The following is a 23,633-nucleotide window of genomic DNA, read 5'->3' as shown; positions in this document are numbered from 1 at the left end:
ATTGTTAACCAAATGTCAGATAAGCAATTCCTTTTGTAGGCAGGAAGGGACTGTGTCAGGTTTTCATCCCATCTTCAGACTGAATTTTCAGACTACAAATAATTAAAGTAGTGGCTCTTTTTACCCTTCCATCACTCCTTATGATTTGGGTTTTATGGCAATCACCTTTTCCCCTTTTACAATATGAGTGTCATATTTCTCTCTTTACAAATCTCCTTAATTAACCTCCCAGCTTACTGTGAGATGCTGCGTAGCAGAGTACTGTCTGACACTAGGGCCCCTATTTCACTGAATTTAGAAAATATTCTAAAAGCTGACGAGTCCTGAATTTTTGGAGGTATTTTTTCCATAATAGAAGTTCATTTATATGCGTGTTTAACTTGTTTGTTGCAAATTGATTTCAGTTGCTTTAAGTTATGTGATTTGTTGGGATCATTGTTTAAATCATGACTTTAAGACACTTGGATTTATGAGTAGGATTGGAGAAGTTACCCAGCATTTATATTTGTGGTTTACTTTCAGAAACTGTAATGATGTCCGTGATTCACCAGAGTGATAACAATTAGGACTTAAGAAAATGGACTGTTGCAAAGGAGTTAACGTTTTTCTCAGGCTGTTCTCATCTCTCAAACTGTGGGATAGTCCTAGCTAGTACAAGTTAGTTCTCATGTGTCCTTATACATGCATGAGTTTGTCCATCTGCCACATAAATTTTCAATATGTTCCAACAAATGCCAGTGCTGCCCCGGGTACAGTGTACTGCTCTGCAGCTGAAGGAAATTTTTTCATCCCTCCTACTAAAAGTTTGTCTTTAACGTGTAATCCTCCTCCATGACACTTATTTTGTAGTGATTTTACTGCCATAAAACCACTGTATACAATAGTTCAAAATTACATACATCTCTAGTTGTGGGACAGAATAAAATTAACTTAATAGCGTGCTGTCAGTCTGTTAATTAATCTCACCCGATCTCCTGGTGCAGAGGGCAGTGGTACCCAGGCAGGTGTACGTGCTTGCTGTCGTGGGCAGGCTCAGGTGCAAATTGGGGCTCCTCCTGACTGGGGGGTACAACTCTTTCACTGTGACATTTAAGACTGAACTGTTAGTGTGTGCTGTTGTCCAGATCACAAAGTAAAAAAGAAGGGGGACAAAAAAAAAGGGGGGGATTGCCGTGAATGGCTGATCCCTGCGTGTTTCACTGGCTTGTAGGAAAGTTGGTGGCTATTTCTTATTTGCCCTTCTGGTCTCAAAGTCATCCAGGATTTTCAGATCTAGTGAATAATACTCTGCAAAGAGAAACAAGATACTAACTTCCCTGACTCATTTAAGAAGGCCCTTTATACCAAAGTTTCCTTTTCATCACTGACACTGGTGTCAGAGGCAGAGTGCATGGGAACATGACAGAGGAGCTAGTGAACCCCGCTGACGTCCAGCACCAAAAATAAAATGTTTTATGTATGCAGCCAAAACATTGCTCATGTCAGGAAAGACTGTGTTGCGTACTTTGTGAAGTAAATATAGTAATCTCCATGTCACTTCTGTATATGTAGAATTACTGAACTGAATTTTTGTTTCTTTCCTTTTCTGCAATATTTGATGCTGAACCATGTACAGTGTGTGATGAATTGCATACAACTGGATGAGTTGAACTTTATTTTTCCCCTTTGTTAGTTCTTAATATTTCAAAACATCTCCAATTTAAGAAAAGCTGAAAAATAGCAGAAGAATTTGTGATACACTGGAAGAGTGCATACTGAAATGTTATTAAAAAAAAATTGCAGAAGAGTGATAGGAAATAGAAGTGAAGGGAAGAGGCAGTTTTTGAAGATTCATCAAGTGGGGAAAGAGGAATGAATAGGAAAAGAAAACCCTCAAAATATGAAAATGCTTTTTTTTTTTTTTTTTTAAAACACAAAATTTTTCTTAGTCACAATCTTGGGATCTCCAAGTGCTCTACTTGTTTTTTCTTTTTAATAATTAAATGTCTTTTGACTTCTAGAGGCAGAGGTTTCTGTTTAATAAACCAGTTGTCTGACATTTGATTGATAGCAGTAATGTACTGTAGGTCAAATTACAATTATAATACTATGGAAGTGGCCAACCAATCCATTCGCTTCTCGTGGGCTTTACCTAATTCTGCATTACAGGCTTCCTTGCTTCAAACAAGGAACATTATAGCAGGTGACACTCAGCACTGTCTGACAATGCTTGGGTTATTTTAAGAGAACAAATATATCTGCGTATGATAGCTGAAGGCTATGACACCAAGAAGAAAGCCCAAGAATAATACACAGGTACCTCTTAGTTGCTTTTTTTATACATCTACATGCACACATTTTTCTTATATGTGGTTATTTGTATGTATAAAAATAAGGAGATCTTTCCTGCAGTATACATCCCTCACAGAAGATACTATAGCGGAATAATTGATGTTGTCACTGGTTAAGTTGCAATCTGGTCAGAAATGTTGAAATAATACTATTTTCAAATTGTATGAAGAGTGTAAAGAGCCCAGGACACAATTTCTTCCCAGTGAGCTCTGGAGTTACTAGTGGGCAGGAGGACTGCTTTGGTTTGGTTTGGCTTTGGAGGAAATACATGGTTCCTATTCCAGGTGAATATAGTATGGAAGATCATTTTCACAGTTTTGACTGAAAAACACATTACCAGAAAATTCAGTTTCTTCTGAAAGCAAATGGTTCTGCCAGATAAGGACCACTTTATTTCCTCTGTAAAATAAAGAAACAATGAGTTGATATAAACTATAGCTTTTTGAAAAAGGCAGACAGCTTTGATCTAAGTCACGTAGCTTAGATAAGAAAATTTTCATATTCCTGCTATGGCAAGAAGTTCCCTATTACCAATTCTATCCTCCTATAAGCTGTTCCCTCTGTTTTAATATTTTGTTATCTTTCCTTTCTGATGATTTATCTCAAGTTGTGAGTCATGTGAGAGCTGTCGTGGTTTAACCCCAGCCAGCAACTAAGCACCACGCAGGTGCTTGCTCACTTCCCCCCCCCCACCCAGTGGGATGGGGGAGAGAATCGGAAAAAAAAAAACCCCTCATGGGTTGAGATAAAGGCAGTTTAATAGGACAGAAAGGAAGGAAAAACAATGATAATGATAATATGACAATAATAATACTAAAAGAATTAGACTATACAAAGCAAGTGGTGCACAATGCAATTGCTCACCACTCATTGACTGATGCCCAGTTAGTTCCTGAGCCACGATCCACCCCTCCCAGCCAACTCCCCCAGTTTATATACTGGGCATGTTGTCATATGGTATGGAATAGCTCTTTGGCCAGTTTGGGTCAGCTGTCCGGGCTGTGTCCCCTCCCAACTTCTTGTGCCCCTCCAGCCTTCTTGTTGGCTGGCCATGAGAAGCTGAAAAATCCTTGACTTAGTTGTTGCTAAGTAGTGTTTATACTAAAAACATCAGTGTGTTTATCAACATTATTTTTCTACTAAATCCAAAACACAGCACTATACCAGCTACTAGGAAGAAAATTAACTCTGTCCTAGCCGAAACCAGGACAGAGCTTATTTTCAAATGGCGGTACTTTTAGTAGCTATGGATGAGATGCAAGTTCTGCTTTTGAAGGTATGGTGTGATGATACTGGTATGACCATTTAAGTGAAGACCTAGTGTCTCCTCAGGGTTAGAGGAAAGCTGTTGAATTTATAAGGCCTCTGTTTTCTAATGTATGGAAAAGAACAACAAAATCTGACTGCACAGATAAACTGACATGGGCTAATTGAATATATATCCGTAGTCTAAAGTACCCCAGTCGATGGTCAGACGTGTTTTTGTATGGTATAGAGGATCTCAGAAGCTATGCTTTGTATCTTAAAAAATAAAATCCTTACAAAATGATTTTATAGTGGCTTAAATCTGTTATACCATATTTCTACTGAAATATGTCCAACCTTATTAATATCTTCAACACTTTACTGATTCTGAACATATACAGTGCATAGAGAGTATTGTTGGAAGCTAACATGTCTAAGTTAAGATGAAAGTACATCATAGACTGCTGTGATTTCTTTGGTGGACAATGAGTTCATTATCTCTTCGCTCTTTAGGCTACCACCAGACTTAAATTAGCTTTTTACTGTGGCTGTTCTTGCTTGATAGATGGTCTTGGATGTTTTGCTTTCTGTTGCTTTCTGGCTTGTAGATGTTATTTCATGGTGTGTGGTTAACTCTGAATTTTGTCACAACTGATTCATGCAGGTTTTTTTATTTACAGACACTAAGGTGACTGCAGTGGTAGAGCAATGAAGTAAAAGATTTTACTCAGTCCATTTTAGGCTTCTGTGGGAACATTTTTGCACTAATGCCTCTCCATTTAATATTTGACTGAGTAACCTGCTGTCTCACTTTAACACTTTCTTTTTTTCTTCTTCATGATAGGTCTCTGAACAACAACTTTTTCACGTAAATTGACAAAGGTGGAGAAGAGATGGCCAGTTCAGCCCGAGAACACCTGCTTTTTGTGCGACGTCGCAACCCACAGCTACGGTATACTCTGAGCCCAGAGAATCTGCAGAGTTTGGCATCTCAGGGCACCATGGCTGAGAACATGAACTTGCAGCGTGCCAACAGCGACACTGATTTAGTGACCTCGGATAGCAGGTCTAGTTTGACAGCCAGTATGTACGAATACACCTTGGGGCAATCTCAGAACCTCATAATTTTCTGGGATATTAAGGAAGAAGTAGACCCAACTGACTGGATAGGACTTTATCACATAGGTAAGTCAGAACCATATTGTAGTATTTCTGTGTGTTTCTTGCTCTTTTGCCACTTTGTATTTCCTTTTCTGATATGTGTTCTGGCACACTACATAATTAATCTAAAGATAAAGTTGAGGTAAGACTGCAGAGAATTACCTTGGATTTCTCTTTGCTTTTCTTAGCGCAGTGAACTATGTAAAAACAGGATTCTAATTAATGTAGATCTGGTTCCACAATGACCTGCTAGAAGATGAAATGCATTCTTCTTAAACAACAAATGTGCATATAGTTTCCTGTTTTCACCTTTGCTGGTGGCTGGCTTAGGACTGGAAAATTCAGAGTACCGTATTCATCATGTAGCTTGATATGCTTACTGTCCAATGTTTATACAGTCTTTTTGACACGTAAATTCTTAACATTTGTGAAAAGGTATTTTGTATAAGTCTTTGATTTTGTAGAACTGAAATTGTATTAATTCTGAAGGAGTGAGAATTTCTGTTTATGAAGAATTCCTGTAGAAGGAAATCCTCTAAAGAGATTCTTTTATGTGCTTTTTTGTGCTGTTCAGGATATTTCATAGGAGGGAGCTGGAAAGAGCTCTAGGCTGGCGTGCAAGGGCCTGTGGGCAGTGTGTGCATCAGCAAATAACGTGGCTCAAAAGGAGTGGATCGGCTGGTCAACGCAGTTGGTGCTGAGACCCTAGCATCAGCAGCATATTTGGGTTGGGATTTTACATTGTGTTATGTTTAATCAGATCCCTAGATCCAAACATCCCTGCTGCGTGTGTGGTTTGGAGCTGTCCAAAGGACAATCTTTATGTCCCCACTAGGAACTGGAGCGTAGCTAGCGGGTAGCTGTAGTGGCACATGGGGTTTAGCTGTCTTCTCAAGGAATCCAGTTCATGTGCACTAAAAGTACTCTCTGAATTTAACCGGTGCTCAGTAAGTGGGACTGATCGGTTGACTTGTTTCAAAATTGCACTGCTTCTCTGAACCTAATTACTACTGGAGAAAGGAACTGTCAATTCAACCTGCCAAAAGCAGTTATAGCAGCAACTGGTGGAAACAGGTCTGAGCACTGGAATTTTGTCTGTGCTGGGACTAAGCTTAGTGCAATGAAATCAGTCTCAATAGGATTTCGGAGAGATATTTGCTGTGCCAGCTTTTTCCTAGGTGTTCCAGCTCTGCATCACTTAATGTTACATGCTGTGTAGATGCTGTTTCCAGTTCTCCTTCTTTTTCTGTCTGATATTTTTTTCCAATGTTACTGCAGCTCCACAAACTGGACAGTATTGACTTGTACTGCTCCAGTGCTTACCTGGTTCTAAAAGCTGTATTGGAGTTGCTGCGTGAGCTGCAGTCTCTCCTGGAATGAACTGTGGATATGTGCTAACATTTAAGCTACCTAAATGAAGTGTCTCCGTAATAAACAGAAATGAATCTTCCCAACAGCATTAGCAACTGAAGTGTGATCTGTGCTGTAAAATGCACAGACTGCTAAATGGAGCTTAAACATTCTAATTTAAATACATTGAGAGCTTCATCTGAATAAAGGTTTGACACCCCTTCCTGTTGTGTTTTTTTTTTTTTCATGGTTCACAGCACTTCAGGATTGGTATTCAAGATGCTCAAGTACAGCATCTGTCTGTAAAATTCTCGTTGGTTCTTATTGTAGGCTATAAGTGATTTTTATCCTACTTTAATGATTAAAAATATTTCTACTTTTCAGTCTGTTGAGCCCCTAAAGTATAAAACAATGTTAAGTTACCACAGGCTAAGAATCCTATAAGGAACAGTCAAATTTATGCCTTCTTGGGCCTAAAACCCCACTCATGCTACTGTGTAACACCAGTGTTTGAGTGTGTTGGGTTTCCTGTTTTCCTGTTAAATGATGAAAGGTCCAGGAACTCATTCACATTGAGCTTTTGTCTCCACTGCCACTTGAAATCCATGAGCGCTGGGTAGAGTTTTGTTACTGATTTAAAATAGATCTGAGCAGAGTCTTTCCTTTTAAGACTTGTGATTTCATCATTCTGAAGGATGGAACTGCACATTTTTTACAACAGAGAGGTAAGGATATATTCAGCCTGGTAGGCATGCCTGTCTATCTTTGATTTAGGTTTTTTGATAAACTCTTTCAAGTATCTAGCATCTTTTAAAAATAAAAAATGATGAAAATATTGTAAGAGTACGATCTAAAAACCTCTCATTTGCATGACTTTTATAGACATAGCTAAGGTAAGTTAAATCCCACAGGATATAATCCAGGATTTTCAGTCCTTTGTAATAATTGCCGTGAAGTGCCCCCAGTTCCCACTTACCTCTTTGGAAGTTGAGGACACTCGCTTCTTATTTTCTCAGGAGAGGGATGTTTGTGGGTGAATTCATTTAAAAATAAAAGTTCCGTTCTCAAACACGTTATTAATATTCAACGTAGTTGCTTGAGGTTATCCATCCTGTTCTTTCTTTAAAATGAAAATCATTTCACTTAGAAAGTTGCTTTCCTCTGGCACTGCCTCCTGAAGGCAGCGGAAACTGTGTGTGATCACTAACACAAGACAGCACCGGAGCTGTGCCAGTCTACTGCTGTACCTCCAATGTTCCCCCGTGTCTTCTAGTAAAGCACCATTTTTCAAGGAGCTAGGAACAGAAAAAGGCAAATACTTTGCTTCTATTTAAAAAACCACATTGCATAACCAAAAGCACAGTCCTGTGGCTTTTTTTTTTTATGTTGGTTGTACAATTAACTGTCATGAAAGCTGGATCAATGTTTTGAGGGGGGGAAAAAGTGGTTGTTAATTCTGTAAATGAAGAGAAGGTGAAATTCTAAAAATGAGCATCATTCTGAGCTCAGGCATTAGTACAGAGAGATCTGGCAAAGGTCTGAAGAAATCCAGGTACATTTTCACTTCAAATTAGTTTCGTAAAATACATCCATTATAAAAGGAATTGAAAATGACACACTGGGAAACTGGCTTGCCTCTTCATTCATTAATTTATTCAATTAGCGCTCTCTCATTAGTTTTCTATCATGAGAAAGCAGTTAGTTCTGTGCTTCTGAGTGTGGTTTTACTGCATGGTTAAAACTGCAGTGGCTCACTAGGAATCCCACCAAACTTACTAGATTGTTTTCTTTTTAAGAGACTGACTACAAACCACTGTACACATTAACCCAGACATCGGTTGGTGCAGTTGGTCACAAGACTGTTAGTAATCAGAGTCACTGCCTTTACTACTAGGTGGTTTGCAGATGATTGGCTTACAGTAGGGAATAGTAGATGGAGCTTTTTCTAGTGCAGTACAACTTCAGTGAAATGTTTGGCCTGCTAAATGGTTATGAAAATAGATGTTATCTTTTTAAAAAGAGAAAAGCCTAAGGGGAGAAACACAGAATCATCTTATTCTGAAGGACTGATTCTTTTTTTTAAGTGCATGTGAATTTTTTCCAGACTTCTGTTTTTTTTAAAAAAAAAAGGGGGGGGGGGAGAGGGTTGTCATAAATGAACAAATACTTTGTAGAAAAGACTGTATATTTTATTATACATTAATTCACTATAATGTCCTCAGGATACTCCTCTGCAGTAACTTTTGGTCTTTCATTTTTAAATGCAAGAAGTTGAACCTAACTGTGAAAAATTCTACATAGATAAATTCATGCTCAGTTTTTCTAGAATTTTGTATTTTAAGGAATGTTTTTAGGTACATGTGCAAATTTGCTGGTTTTAGTACCATACTCATATCCTCCTCTGTTTCATCACTGTAAACAGCTAAAATGTGATGTTTTCTTTTTGAGGGACTGCTTTGTACGGAGGGTCTTTTTCTTTTCCAGTGTATTCCTAAGGATTACCAGAAGAAAAGTGTATGTGAGGAACACAGCATATTCTGTGAAGGCAAACATCCTTTTTCCTGACTCTGGTTTTGTACTGTCTGAACTTTTTAAAGTGTCAGTAGCGCTTCTTTGAATGGTCTTGTCCATCAAGTTTTGTTGAAGCAGCTTTCTAGCTCCAGAGGCAAGATGCGTGGCGAATGTAGATAACACACCTATAAAAGCACAGAAAGGTGTCCCAGTGAGACTACACACAAGGGAGAAATGTTATTTCTGAGCCTTAGCTCTTCTTTAGGTAAATTGGGCAGTGTTGCATGAAATGTGAAATGGTCAAATCTGAAATACAGGGTTATAATTTTGAATTCAGCTTTAAGCTTTGCTTAGAATGGGCTTCTCATTTCTTCTTCAGGACTGGTTATGAGGGTTGTCGCTTGAAAGTGACAAGATGTGATGAAATTCGAGAGGGGTCTTTTTAGTAGAGGTATTGTACCTGTGTCTGCTCTGAGGAGTAAAGGTAAATTTTCAGTCTTTCTGTCCTGATGACAAGGAGGGAAGAAGTCCATTCTCTCAACTTTTTAATTTTTTTTTTTTTTTTAAGAGAGCTAAGCTAGGATTTAGACTGAAAACCTCCTTCATCTTTTGAAGTGGTAGAAGACTACAGGATTTAACAAACACTTTTTGCATCCTGTTAGACCCATGAAGTTTTCTTGTCCAGTACTGACCCAGCTTTTGCTCTGTACATGTGTGTTTTAAAAATGTTTGTTCCAAGCAATATTTAAGCTATTGGAGTTTTACAGACACTTTTTCCTCTAATTAAGAGGAATCTGAATCTTGCTATGGCAAGAGTGGTCAGGCTGTGGAGTCCTGTAGTGAGTAAGGCTGCGCAAATCTGTGGAATCCGTGTTGGGTTTGTGTGGCGGGCTTTTGGTAGCAGAGGAGGGACTACAGGGGTGGCTCCTGTGAGAAGCTGCTAGAAGCTTCCCTGGCTCCAACTTGGACCCGCCTCTGGCCAAGGCCGAACCCATCAGCGACAGTGGTAGTGCCTGTGTGATAGCGTATTTAAGAAGGGGAAAGACTGCTGAAAAACCTGCAGCGGAGAGAGGAGTGGGATGTGAGAGAAACAACCATACACACACCAAGGTCAGTGAAGGAGGAGAGGGAGGAGGTGCGCCGGAGCAGAGATTCCCCTGCAGCCTGTGGTGAGACAGCAGGCTGTCCCTCTGCAGCCCATGGAGGACCCCACGCCAGAGCAGGTGGCTGGGCCCGGAGAAGGCCATGACTCCATGGGAAAGCCGACGCTGGAGCAGTTCATGGAGGACTGCAGCGTGTGGAAAGGACTCGCGTTGGAGAGGCTTGTGGAGGACTTGACCCCCTGTGGGAGGGACCCCACGCTGGAGCAGGGGAAGAGTGTGAGGAGTCCTCCCCCCACGGAGGAAGGAGTGGCAGAAACAGCGTGTGACGAACTGACTGCAACCTCCATTCCCGTCCCCCTGTGCCGCTGGGGGGGATGAGGTAGAGGAATTGGGAGCAAAGCTGAGCCTGGGAAGAAAGGAGGGGTGAGGCGAAGGTGTGTTTTTAAGATATGGTTCTATTTCTCATTATCCTACTCTGATTTGATTGGTAACAAATTAAATTGATTTCTTTTTCCCCAAGTCAAGTCTGTTTTGCCTGTGACTGTAGTTGGTGAGTGATCCCTCCCTGTCCTTGTCTTTACTCACGAGCCTTTTGTTATATTTTTCTCCTCCCCATCCCGCCAGGGGTGGGGAGGAGTGAGCGAGTGGCTGTGTGGTGCTTTGTTGCTGACTGGGCTTAAACCACGACAGAATCAAAGAAGAGAAATGGATATTCAGTTTGAAGGGACTATGAGACATCCCAATTCTCTTGCTACTGTGTTATTGTAGCAACAGGGTACCAGGACCTTCTTGGGAAGTGAGAACTGTTAAAGATGAGCAGGTGGACTCTCCACTGCTTATGGGATGCTGAGAGAAGTTGAATCTTGATGAGTTTTATGGGTTGCCATGAAGTCTCGTATTTAAAGAAATCAGAAAGTGCAAAATAAAGAATAAAAAGTCAGGAGAGAGACGCAAACCTTACTTTTGGTTTAAATAGATTAACTCCCATGGCCAAATTGCCCAGGTTGGCCTATTTTTGTCCTAATTTACGGAGTCCTATTTGAGATGCATGCCCTTATTCTAGAGATCCTTAGCACATTTAAAATGCTGGCTATCAAAAGTCATTATATTTATTTCCATCAGCTGCTTTTCACAGGCTGCTTGGCTTTTTGTTATACCTACAGCATGGATCCACAATAGCATTATAAAATCAAAACAACAACAACAAAAAACTGATGCAAAGTTATATAGGGCAATTTAGATAGGATCTAGGTTTATACTGTGCCTCCTAGGGTAATGGAGTTTGGAGCCTTTCCATTTCAGGTCAGACAAGATTAAAAAGAAAAAAGCTTTCACATAAACTGCCTTTAATACACTTAAAATAGTGGCTTACATTAGACAGAGATTATAAAATGTTAAGATACTTTATTCACAGAAGATTTCTCTGGTTTCCATTATAGAAAACATACAAAGTAATAACTTTATTATCTTCCAGAAAAGCCTGATTATTCACTTGATTTTTTTTTTCTCCCTGTTTTAGCAATATGAGTACTTTTCTGTACTTTAAAATCTGAGCAGTACTGTTAATGTTTATTGACTAGCTACTAGGCATAACAGTATTAATTTGTGGTTACTCCTCATTTTGGTTGCTGCTAAAATCTGCAAACCATGGGGTTGACTTTCCGTGTAGAAGAGTCAGTCTTTACCCAGCTGGCTCCATGGTAGAGTTTTTGGCTCAGGCTTCCAGGAGGCTGGCGTTGCGCTGTTTGTCATCAACCATTGGGGATTTGGTTTTTTTTTTTATGATATCATTTGAATATCTAAGCACTGTGGTGATTTTGTTCTCTTCAAAAAATAAACAAAATGACCAGCTATGGCTCTGAAGCTCTGGAAGAGCCATACCTGTGCACGTTGCGATGTTGGTGAAACTCCCACTGGAGATGTATGCTTAAATAATATGTATAACAAAGCAAAATTCATAGTCGACAATAAGTAGGATTACAGGAAGGAACTTGAATTCATCTTGGCCTGCATCTGGGATTGACGCTAGTCTGTGTCTGTCTGATGTTGATATTTGTGATAAACAAAAGTGTGTGGAAAAAGCTGCCTTGAAATACTTCATTTGCTGGTGACTTAGTAATATTTAGGGAAAGGCCACCTCTTGAGTGGGATAATGAAAAGTGAAGGCAGTCTAATATAGGAATTGTATCCTAAAATCATGTGTGGTGAGGCTTACAGTGGTTTAAAAAAAAATCTGTAATAAACCAAGGGTCTTCAGAAGCTTTCCCTCCAGGTACTGCATTTCTGTCTTACTCTTTCCTTTCTTCCTATATCCTGACTCACATGCAAAGCTACTTTTTCCCCAACACAGAATTTGGTACTTTCTCCTCCTCAGTCATGAGCTAGTAAATTTTGCTCAAAAATCAGTGTAATACAGCATAATACCTTCTCTTTACTGCAGAAGTTAACAGACATGAATAGAAGGTGCATTATGTATTTTCATTGCATGTAGCAGATACCTTAAAAGATACACTCACTACATTAAAATACACTCATTATATTTGCTTTAAGAAGAAAAGAATTACTTCCCTGCTAAAAAGTAAAAACAAAACATAGAATCTTGTGGGATGATATTTATGTCTGGAAGAGGTTCAAGCTGTGACAGAGAAGGTGTTGCCAGAACATCCAAACTTTTCAGTTAATTGTGTTTTTTAAGTTTTTGAGATACCCCTGACCTGAAAACTAGACAAATGTAGCTGCAGGGAGGACACTTTCAGCTGTGTTGTCAGTATCTTTCCACTGCAAGAGGTTTTGGCATGACATTTATAATCCTTTGGATAGAAAGCAGTGTTCTCCCCACCCTGCCTTTTTGATGTAAGTGCCTGTTCCAGCAGATGGGAAGATGGCAAATACAAACACTGGATAGTGGAAAACAATGGACACTTCTGAATTCATAATATTGCCTTTTACCATAAAACTGCCTTGTGTTAGCTTGGGTTTTTATTTGTTTGAAGGAGGTTTGCTTTCATTTTGATTTTTTTTTTTAAAGACATTTGCTGAGCTGTTTTCTATCATCAAATCAACATGCCATACAGTATTTTCAAAATAATTTGGGAAAAACGGTTACTCCAGATCACTGACAACTGGATTGAAAAAGTAGTTGCATTTATTCATCTGTTGATGTGTTTCATGTAAGTAATAGATTATGGATTACTTTTGCATTATGTACAGCGTTAGAATTCCTCCTGTAAATTTTTTATGAAGTTCTTGGCTCCTTCATCCGCATGGATTTATCAATAAGAATTTGAATTAATGGAGAAGTGTTGTTATAAGCTGAGAGTTAAATATAGTATGTTAAGGATGTGACCAGTGTAGTTAAAACCAGTGGCACTTAAAAAGATGAGAAACATGCATACTAGGACTCTGAAACTAACACTTTATTGGTGGATATGTTTAATATAACCTTTTAATATATGCTGATATTGGATACACATGTTCTTAAATTATAACTGGAGGAGGTTACTGAAGGTGCCAGTATTGATCTTGATAGGCCTCCTTTCCTAGCAAAGCTCATCAAGATGTATCTTGCAACTTATGCTATCTGAGGAACAGAAAAGATCCAGAGAATGGCCACACCTGACCATCTTAGAGCTCCTCTGGTACGGAAAAATTTTCAGCTGGGCCTGGGCGGTACCCAGCCCTTGTACAATTGGCCAGTTTGGCATAAGAGTGGTACTGATGTGGGGTGAAGATGCTACAAGAGTGCAGTTAAACTGACTACGCTTAGCTGGCGTTTACTCCTTGGGAAAAACAAAGCTTACAAACATCTGCATTGGCAGTGTTTCTTGTCTCTTTGCCCAGAAGCATCCAGGACTCCATTGCTTTCACTCTGGTGGGCAGCCAATTCCTGGGCGAGCAAATCCCGTGCTTCAGAGCTTTGTTTCAAGGTCTGGTCAAACTCTCTTCATGAGATCTGCCTCCTGTGTTGTCTAGCAGTCATTCAGACTTAATGTCAAACTGTTTAGTCTTCGGTTGTATTTTGAGTCACTAATCACTGATTCTATCACTAATGTGTCAGTAGTCCTTGAGAGTTTATAAAAATTAGTAGATTCATTGCCCTTGTCATTTCTGCCCTGGCCTTGGGAATAAATTAATCCTTTATATTCAAATGTGCGGTAATGCAAAAAATGAACTGACGATTTCCATAAAAATAACAGTCATTTCCCATGTACTGTAGTAAGGAGAAGAGGAAAAGATACAACAAAGATTCATTACTTTGCCTGAAAGAAGCAAGATGAGTACTGTAAAGTGTTAAGTGAATGTAAAGGAACTTATTTTGAAAATTTATAGAATATATTCAAAATAACTTGAATAGTTATGTGGGTGTATAATCAGATCATAAGGGAAATAGACAAAGGATATTTATTCTTAAAGGGCATTTTTAAGAATTCAATTTCAGCTTGATCTCTTCTTGCGTGTCACTGTTAATATCAAGCCCTCTTTAACTGTACATAGAAGAGGGTTTGATGGATACAGGTCACTGGTTTCTAGTTTTCTTACAGAAAGTGTTGATTAGAAATTCAGTTTCTGGTTTTCCCTGACAATAATTCTCTGATTGTTGCTATTCAGTTGCCATTAGATGTTTTCATTATCGGATATGGTATGAGCTCTCGTGCCCCATTAAATGTTTCCTTCCTTGAAAATTTAAACTTTATTTCATGGTCACAAATGTGGTTCACATGAATCGAGTCACACTTGAGGATAATTTTCGGCAGATTAAAACTGAAAGCTTGGACCTACCAAGTGTCATCTGTCAAGAGGACTAAGAATTGTAGGCATTCGATGCCTTGCAAGATCAGGACCTTAATCAATGTTTTATCTTTTCTATCAAATATGGAAGTGCTTTCTCGCATATGAAGCCAGTTAAGCCTAAATGGGTTTGGCTTTATAAGATGAAATATGCATAGAGAAACATTATAGCACAATAGCAGGCACATACTGTTGTCACTGAGATAAATATCAATAATGACCTCATAAAAAAAGAAAAAAAAAAAACATCTTTCTGTGTTCACTGTAGTTTAACTTGTATATAGAGTTTCATGCGTGACAGTTCAGCAGATGGTAGCCTGCAGGGAGAGGGCAAATTCAGTTCAAGAAATTTTTCAACATAGATGCATCTCTGAATTTTAGTAGACTTACAGACAGGCAGTTGCTTTCAAGATACTGAACAAGGATGCAACAATCTACCAAAGTCAACAATTAATAAGATTTTTAGGAGTTATTGATGGGGTAGTACTTAATGTACAGGCAACAATACTTCCTTTGATGTATTCTTTAACTTGTAAATTATTTGAGCAATAGGATGAAAAGTGCATTGTCCAGTTCCTTTAAAAAAAACCCCACACCTGTGATATGTTTTCGGCAAGTAAAATGAAAGACAACCCACCTGACATCAGTGGCATTTCACCAAATGATGCGAATAGCTTTATGACTTTTGTTGTCCATTCAGCTGGATGTTCCAAGTCATTAGCACATAAGATTTCGATTTTGAAAAGCAGTCCTAATTACAGCACACTTAATTGAGTACACTCCTTCTCTCCTGCTCAAGCAGTTAAATAAAATTTACCGCCTTTCAGATTAGTGTAGATTACTGTCTTCGGTGCTACTATTTACTGCCCATTGGCTGAGCAGCACTAAGCTGGCAGAGCATTTACTGTCCCAAGAGTACAATCTATGCCGATTTAGCATCTCGAATGGGATGAGGGAGAGCATCAGGGGTAGCTGCAGGGAACCTGCAGGAGTGCGTAACCAGGACTGAGAGGGACTGTCTTTTTGGCAGTAATTTGCCACTCGGCCTGCTCAGCTGCAACGTGCAGCAGTGACCCCAGCAGAGAGGGTGTGATGGGATGTGATTTGTAGGCTGCTGTAATAGGAGTGTGAGTCTGATTGCGCTTTTTGTAATTACTTATTTATGCTCTGGGTTTACTTGTATTGCGGGGAGTAGTTGAGTTGGCGAGCCTTTGTTTCTAGTTGCATTTAATTCTAGGTTCTGTTCTTTGCCTGCAGAGTCCAAGGGAATTACTGCTTTTTAAAAATATTCTACTAGGAATGTAAAAGAAATAATGGAAATGTTGTTATCTGTAGGTGCTTTCAAGATATTTACACAAATTAATAAACCTTCTTTGCCTTCATTAGCCTACACAGTTTTGTGGTCCTTTTTTGCTGTTGCATGTTAACACTGCAAGAGAGAAAGCTTTTTACTTCTGAGATTTCATGCTAAAAAGTTAAGTAAGCAAGATGTTTATCTCCTTTTTTGACTTCTAGTGATAGTTTTAATATAATTTGCTTTGATTTTTGGCACTGGTAAAATTATACCGCTTCTAAAGAATTGCAACATGACCTTTGTGTTTCTTCTAGCTTTGGTCTCATCCAGTTTAATCTGCAGAGCCATTTAGTACTTGTCATAAGCAGCATTTGGCTTCATCTGCTCTCATCTTCATGACATGAGCTTAAAGATTTGAGACTACAAGTTAACTATATCAGCATCCTTTTTGTTTAAGAGGTAAATCTTAGCCCTGAAGAAATAATCCATCTCATTACAAAACTAATAAAGCATATGTGTGAGGAAAAAGATCTAGGCAATGTATGGGGAAAAAAAGTCATTTCTATTACTCTGAATATGATATGATGATGCTGAAGATGAGTTAGCAGTTTTTCTGGTTTTTATGGGAAAACTCTGTTTATGCTGTCAGTACGTTACTCTGGAGTTAACTTATCCTGGAAATTCTAAATTCTCTTCTGCTGAAGTAGATTGCAAAGATCCTGGGCAATCTTCCAACCTCCTTTTTCACTCTTCTGCATCTACTGCATGAGAGGTAATGAAGAATAGCTTAGTAAGATGCTATCGCTTGGATAATGTCTTTTTACTTAGAACTGCTGTGCAGTTAGACATAGTTAATAAAGACTTTGTCATAAAATACCATTTAAATGTCCAATGGAAAACAGTATTCTGTTTAGCTAGGGCATGAATCACCAGTTACTTTGAGGTAGGTTATTTGGTACTCAAGAATATTACTAACGTCTTGGTAATCTTGTAGATACACACTCACCAGAAACTTCAGTTATTGTGAACAAATTGAAGCTATCTTTGGGTAGTTGGATATGAAGTGCGTTAATCTAAAAACTGCGTTTGGCTAAAACTAGAGTGTTGTGATTCTTTGAAGATGAGAAGAGCCTGTTAAAAGTATTTGATTTCAAAATAGTGGAGCAGGACGAACTTGCTCTTTAGAAGTCCCACTTGCTCACTAGTCAAGGATCTGAATTACCACTTAGCATTACTCCAACTCTCTTTTTGCTCAGACAAAGGTTGAACAATTTCATTCTGAAAATTAACTTTCTGGTAATAAGCTACATAACCTGTAAAAAGTCTTTGATTTATTTATCTATTTTTTTAATGGATACATTGGCTTGCATTGAGTGTGATTTTTTTTTGTTTTGTTTTGTTTTGGTTTTGGTTTTTTGCTTTTCTCCAAATCTAACTTCTGCTCCTTCCACCCATTTTCTTTTCATGGAAGGTTCTGTGGAAATATGTCAAAATTTAGGTTTATGACATTCTGGGTACTGTGAGCAAACAAACAAAAAAGCTAATTTGAAGTAGGAAATGATGAAATGATTATTTTATTTTATTTTCACCAGCTCCACACACTTTTTATTTTTGCTTCTGTTGGTTTGGGGAGTCTGTGTACATCTTCTCACTCGATCTCTCTGCCTTTGTACTTCCCCTCCTCATATTTTTATACTGTATTTCTTGTGTTAAGGTGTGGGGGAGTCTGAATGGGAAAAATCATTAAGATGATCAGGAAGTTGAAACTGCCTTGCCCTAGAGAAAACTAACACCTCTTTGCTCCAAAAAAACTACCAACTTTCAGTGTAGCTTTGGGTTGCGTCTAATTTAGTTATAGTTTTCCTTTGGATACTTGCTGATCTGACTTACTGTGCAGCTAACTGACTGCTTTGTCTAGTGGAGCATGGCAGGAGGCAGCATGAGGCTGCTCCTACACGTCCTGTCTGCTGATCTGGTGGTTGTAACTATTAGCTGCAGTGTGAAACTACGTCATTAGAAGAGCAGTTGAATCTTGGCTGTCCTGTATGAGATAAAAGCTTTAAAACAATGAAATATTTCTGGATGTTGGGGCTGGCACGTTAAGAACTTGTGTATGATGGAGTTAGTGGATTTCAAAGGGGTATGCTAAGGTTTGGAAACCACTTTGTTTGCCAGACCAGGTAAAGATGACAAAGTACGTACAGGGATAAAGGGATATTTCGATACAGAGAAGGCATCAAATAGAAAAATGGAGTCCAAGGCAATCAACGGGAAAGGCTGAACAGACAATGATCCAAACTGTAAAGACTGTCAAGAGTAATGGGGAAAATGAGAAGGAGGCACAGAGATTTTATTGTCTTGATTGAATCTGTCTGAAAAGTGACTTTGGGCTGTAAACTCAGAGTGCAATTTCCCTCCATTGTGAGAGCCCCAGTTGATCATTTCTCCAGGAGTGGGGTGGCATTGATGAGGTTGCCTCTCAGAACTGGCTGGTGATGCTAACGTGTTCTGGGAGATTCAGTACCACATCTGGACCATGTTACATTTCCAAAAGCTGTATGTGCATATGGAGCAAGCCTCCCAAGTGAAAGAAGAGGCTTAGCACCTTTGCCAGCCCAGCACATGGACATACGTTGTTGCTTGGTAAACGTCTAGCCAAAGGCATCTGTTCAGCATTGTCATGCTGCTAAATTCATATCTAATAGACAATGGCATAGAAAGGTTTTAATGAAAAATTGCCTTTTTTCACTTAATGACTGAGAATACTCAAACACTTGAGTCGCACTCTTCGTGCTTCACAAGTATGTGAGAATCGAGAGAAGGGCCAAAGCAATCTGTCGTAACTACTATTTCATGAAATCTTTATTGTTTGGCAAATGGATTTTTCATTTGTTCCTGTCATGATTTCAGATATTCAGAAACATGAAATCCTGGGGATGAGTGGTGCTTGGAAAGGCTGTAAAAAAGTTTCTGGTTCTTTGCTTTTGTTTTCGAAGAGTTGAGCTTTTCCAAGACAGCGTACTTGATTACATTGCTGGAGACCCCTGAAGGTAGGGACTTCTTGTTTCCTTGTCCCTGGGTGATGACCTCCAGGTAGCCAGTGTCCCCAGAGCTCTGTGATGAGGTGGTACTGTGGTGCATTATGCATCTCACTGAAAAGGCTTCGTCTTGGGATGTATAGTTTGACCATGGACCCTATGCCCCTGGGGGTAAGCACCAGGGATCTGAAGTAAAGTTCTCAGGAGGCATAATGGCAGCAATATTTTTAATTTAAATATTGGGGAGATTCACTAAACTATTTCAGGGAAGGTTTTTTGTCTCCACAGGGGAAAAAAAACCCAACAAAACCCACTTTACCTTCCTGATTAGCCATAGTACATTGCTTTTAAAGTGGGCATAAGTAGAGTTACGATGATGGGAAACAAACATTGTGTTTCACAGAAAATATTTCAGGTTCTTTTAGAACTTCCTCCTGCTCATTTCTTTAGAAATCTAAGACTGACTTATCTTATTGTGTGTGTATTGGATGAATTTCTTCCAGGATGTGTTGGCTCATTTCCTTGAGTACTTCTAAATTTTCTGAATTTTTTTCAGTCACAACAGATAGCTGAAAAAGCTTTAAGGAAATGAGTCAACCTCCTGAAATAAATTGCTTACTGAATAGAGGATACTGTGTTAGAAATCATAGACACCCTTGATAGTTCTGTGGATACTAATTTACAGATATTCTCTGAAAATCTATTATATATACTCCACGTTCCAAAAGGATTTGGGAGAAAATATCCCAAAGGAGCACCTGAGCTTTGCTGTTAGAAATGTAGGGCATGTTTTCAGACTCCCAGGTATCAGCGCGAGAGAGGTGCGGATTGGGAAGTGACAGGCAGAATCTCTATTGCAGAATTAAGGATGTCACTGAACTTGCGTGTGAATTAAGAGGAGTAATGTAAAGATGATGAGTTGAGGACTACCAAGCTTTATTAAAATAGCATCCTGAAATCTGAAGGCTGCATAGGCAATGTGCTTTGCTCCTTATTTCATCACTCGCAAACAATTTGCATTCTGATTTCGGGAGCCCTTTCTGATGGCCTCCTGCATGTCCTGCAGTCACCTAAAGCAGGTGTGTCTGTTCTGTGAGGGAAGGCCCACGACCTGGCCTCCCTCCCTTCAGGGCCGCAAGAGTCCCAGCAGAGAGTTTCTCTGCATGGGGCTTTGCTGAGTCACTGTGCTGGCAAATGACTGGAATCCTACATAGTTAGTTTAAAAATAAGTAAGAAGACACCATTTTAGTAACATACATGTCTTATACAGTAGGTAGGCAAGGCTTCAGGATTTTCTTTGCTTTCCAAGAATTACACAGCAACTCGGGGACAGAAATGAGGAAGCCAGCATCAAACATCATGATTTGGGATTTCTCTCTCTGATGAGCCAAACTAAAAGTAAAACCAGATGATCCTGAATTTTTAAGAAGTTTGACATCTGGATCTGAACTTTGAATTTGGATGCAGCAGTAATTAGCCAGCTTGCCCTGCTTTAGTGTATTACACAGAAAGTCCCTGAGGCAAGCAATAAATACCACATCTCCAAACAGATAACATAGACTGTTGGCTTTTTAGGCGCTCCAGAAAAATGTGAATACATGCAGATCACAATGGAGAGAAGAAAGCACAGAGTAACTCCGAGGAGTTGACCCTGTTGGTATGTAGTGTTTCAAAACAATGGGATTTGGATAAATGCAGGTACGAAATAAAAATCCAACTCTGATGTGCTATCTAAAAGTTCCCCCCTCTGCACCCCACCCTGCAAATAGAGGGAGTTGGAAGATGGTGCAGGTCTCTGCCTCTGATTTTCTAGTTGTCGTCGGCGTTTGTCCGTGACTTGCAGTCATGAGCAATTGACTTGCTACATTTCTCTTATTGGAGCATAAGTGTCGGCCACGGTAGTTTGATATTTTGATTTATAAGCTTTTTAATATGACCTTTAGGAGTGAAGTAGCAGTATGTATTAGGAATTGCAGCTGCAAGTTCCACAGTGGTTTTGTCCTGGAGTTCAGTGCAGCTGAAATCTTTTCTGAAGGAGGAGCACAGGTATTTCTTAGTTATTCGGAAGAGGGTGAAATGTGAAGGCGGTGGTGGAACCAAGCAACCAAAACCCCCCAAAACCAACTATGATCATGAACAGCTGTAAAGCAGTCTCAGTTCACAGTGTTGAGGATTTAGGATAGCAATGGCTTTTTTCCCTTCATTTTTGGGATAATTACAAGAGAGTATCATGTGGTATATCCGTTACAGTTTCTCTTCAAGTCCTTATAAGTATTTCCAACCCTCTATGCTTTCCTGGTATAAAATCCAACTACTTCATTTTGTAGTTAATTTTTTATTTAATCATTCCCAGTTCTTGTGGAGATGGCAAAGTTGGGGCTCTGTGACCGTGTAGGGAGGGAACGGGTGCTGCATTCCTCTTAACGAGGGCAAGCAAAAGGGCAGAATCATCATGGTTTATTTAAAAAAAAAACCCAACCAAACAAAAAAAAGTATTGCATTAGTAGAAGTGTCCCTGTTGCAGAATCTGAAGAAATTATTGATTGTAATGTATTTGGCAGGAATGCAGGAAAGAAAAACAATGCTTGACACGAGATTGACTTGCAGGTTAGCATACGTACCTGCTTGCAGCTCCAGATTGAGGCATAGGGGATGGTATCCAGAGTGTGGTAGAGAAAATCAGCAAAAGTAGCTGGCTACAGCCACCATGACAAACTGTTGGCACGTTGTGACAAAATGGGTTTGGTCTCCTTGGCAAAGAACTGACAAAAGCTTGTGAATTTCTGTCAAGTAAATAAGCCCCAGGCTGCAGTCCAAGGGAACCTGAATCAGGTCTGGGACAGTACAAGAATGCAGGCACTGAGACAGAAGTGAACAAATTAGATTTCCTGTGCCTGTATACCTTGCAAAAATAGCATCTTTGAAAGTATATGTGCAAATTTAGAACGTGCTGCACTCCTGAACTATTTCTGGGTTATCCGTTGTCTGCTTGAATATTAATACAACATATAACCACACTGTATTGTTTGGTGGAAATGACTGAAAAAACCATGATGTGCTTCTGGAAAGTGAACAGGGTCAGACTTCAGTCATATGCTCATCCAAAACACTCTTCTCCTGGTGTCTGCAGTGTTTCCTTAATTGGGCTGTTAAATTCTGCAATGTCAGCATGCTAGTGCCAGATCCCCAAACGGGGTAGTCTGTGTTTGCAAGTAATCGATGCACAATATAAAATGATACAAAAATGCAGAAACCACAGCCCAGCTGAAAATTATGCCCCAGGGACTCAGTTCACAAATTTTATTAACAAAGTTTTCAGGACTTACATTATAGGTGTAATATAACCAATCTGAACAGGATTTTTTTTTTTTTAAGAAAGCATTTTTATATAATTTTAAAGCCATAGGTTTCTTTTTTGTTGTTTTTGTATATTACTTGCCTGCTTCTTGGCTACACACTTCCATATTGAGTAGTGCTGGCTGTTGTCATCTACCAATAAGGGAATAATACATGTCTTTGGGAACATTTAAAATACTTTATTTCAGGTGCAACATTAGTAGTAAATGCTTAGAGATGATGTTTCACTTCTTATAGCTTTGCTGGTCTTCATAATGAACTCAGATTATCCTATATAATGTATTCATTCAGCTAATTATTGATAGCCACATCAAATCTAAAGTGAATCCTGAATCCTTACATCAAAAGCAGGAGGTAGGTAAAAGGAAGAATCTGTTCAGAGCTAGGAGTATGAAATACTTCTTGCAATGGTAAAGCATCTCAGCACATTGGAAGTCAAATAATAGCAATGGCCTCATTAATAATTTTTAAAATATTATAATGTTTAGGTCTACTTTTATGCCAGTTCAGAACAAAGTTTTTGCAATAAACTCATTTCAGGTGAAGAGACTGTAAAGAGCCTGGAAGAGCTTTTCAGCAATGGAAAATCTACAAGATGAGGAATCTGCCATTAGATTTTGCCATCATGAGGCACTGAGGGGGAGGTGGAAAGTGTAGCTGGCCAGGAAAGTAAGTGGTAATCGTGACAAAGGTACTGAAGGATAGTGATTCAGCATATTCCTTTAATAGCCTTCCTTAGCGCACTGCTTGCATGGATGTGCTTTCTTTATGCTGACCTATTATTGCTCTCTATCTGTAGGTTTTCCACGGCATTACTTACCAGCCATTTGGATGCCTTAGCAAATGTATACATATATAAATAAAATAGGAGGATGTTACTGTTTACTTAAGCTAGAGGTTATGTTGTTTGTAGAAAGGAAAGGAGAAATTGCTTATGCAGAGGTATCCACAATATCATAATTAATAGGCTCACTCTTTAATAGCGGCATGAGAGGGAAGCATTGATGCCTGTTTCTGCCTTGGGTTAGAACCTCTATTCTTGGGCTGTTTCCTCTTCTTGTTAGTGGGTTTTACATTTGGTTTAGATTACTGAAAAGTTGAAGTATGACAAAAGTGTATTGCTTAAATATAAGTATTTTTCTATATTCCAAACCAGCAAGCTCTCTGACTTTCTAATAAATTCCCTAAGAAACCTATTACTGTCAGATGACAACAATAGACTAGTTTGCATTCCTGCTTAAACAGCTCATAATATTGAAGATAAGCTTAAAAAATAACAGCTGCTAAGGGAATATTAAATCCCACAAGATCCTTAAGAGATGTGTGCTGCAGAGACATATTTTATTGACAACTTTTAGAAACTAGAAGGCTTTCTAAAAGGCAGTGAGTAGTCACTTGGAACTGGCAAGGAAGAAAACATTTTTAGTAATGTTTGTGTATTAGACATGGGAATGG

The 23,633-nt window shown here is 39.0% G+C and overlaps 1 protein-coding gene across 1 annotated transcript in view; it reads left to right on the top strand.

Annotated features, from left to right (window-relative positions):
• The first annotated feature begins 4,469 nt into the window (after positions 1-4,469).
• Positions 4,470-23,633, top strand: part of HECW2 (HECT, C2 and WW domain containing E3 ubiquitin protein ligase 2) — a 114,315-nt gene continuing 95,151 nt past the window's right edge. The window contains exon 1 of the mRNA XM_050899757.1: positions 4,470-4,761. Within this exon, the coding sequence (XP_050755714.1) occupies positions 4,470-4,761 (292 nt within the window). The remainder of the gene's footprint in view (positions 4,762-23,633) is intronic.

Source organism: Gymnogyps californianus, chromosome 7 (assembly GCF_018139145.2).
Source record: "Gymnogyps californianus isolate 813 chromosome 7, ASM1813914v2, whole genome shotgun sequence".
Classification (NCBI taxonomy): domain Eukaryota; kingdom Metazoa; phylum Chordata; class Aves; order Accipitriformes; family Cathartidae; genus Gymnogyps; species Gymnogyps californianus.
Note: the sequence above shows the minus strand (reverse complement) of the source record. Positions and strands in the feature narration are given on the sequence as shown.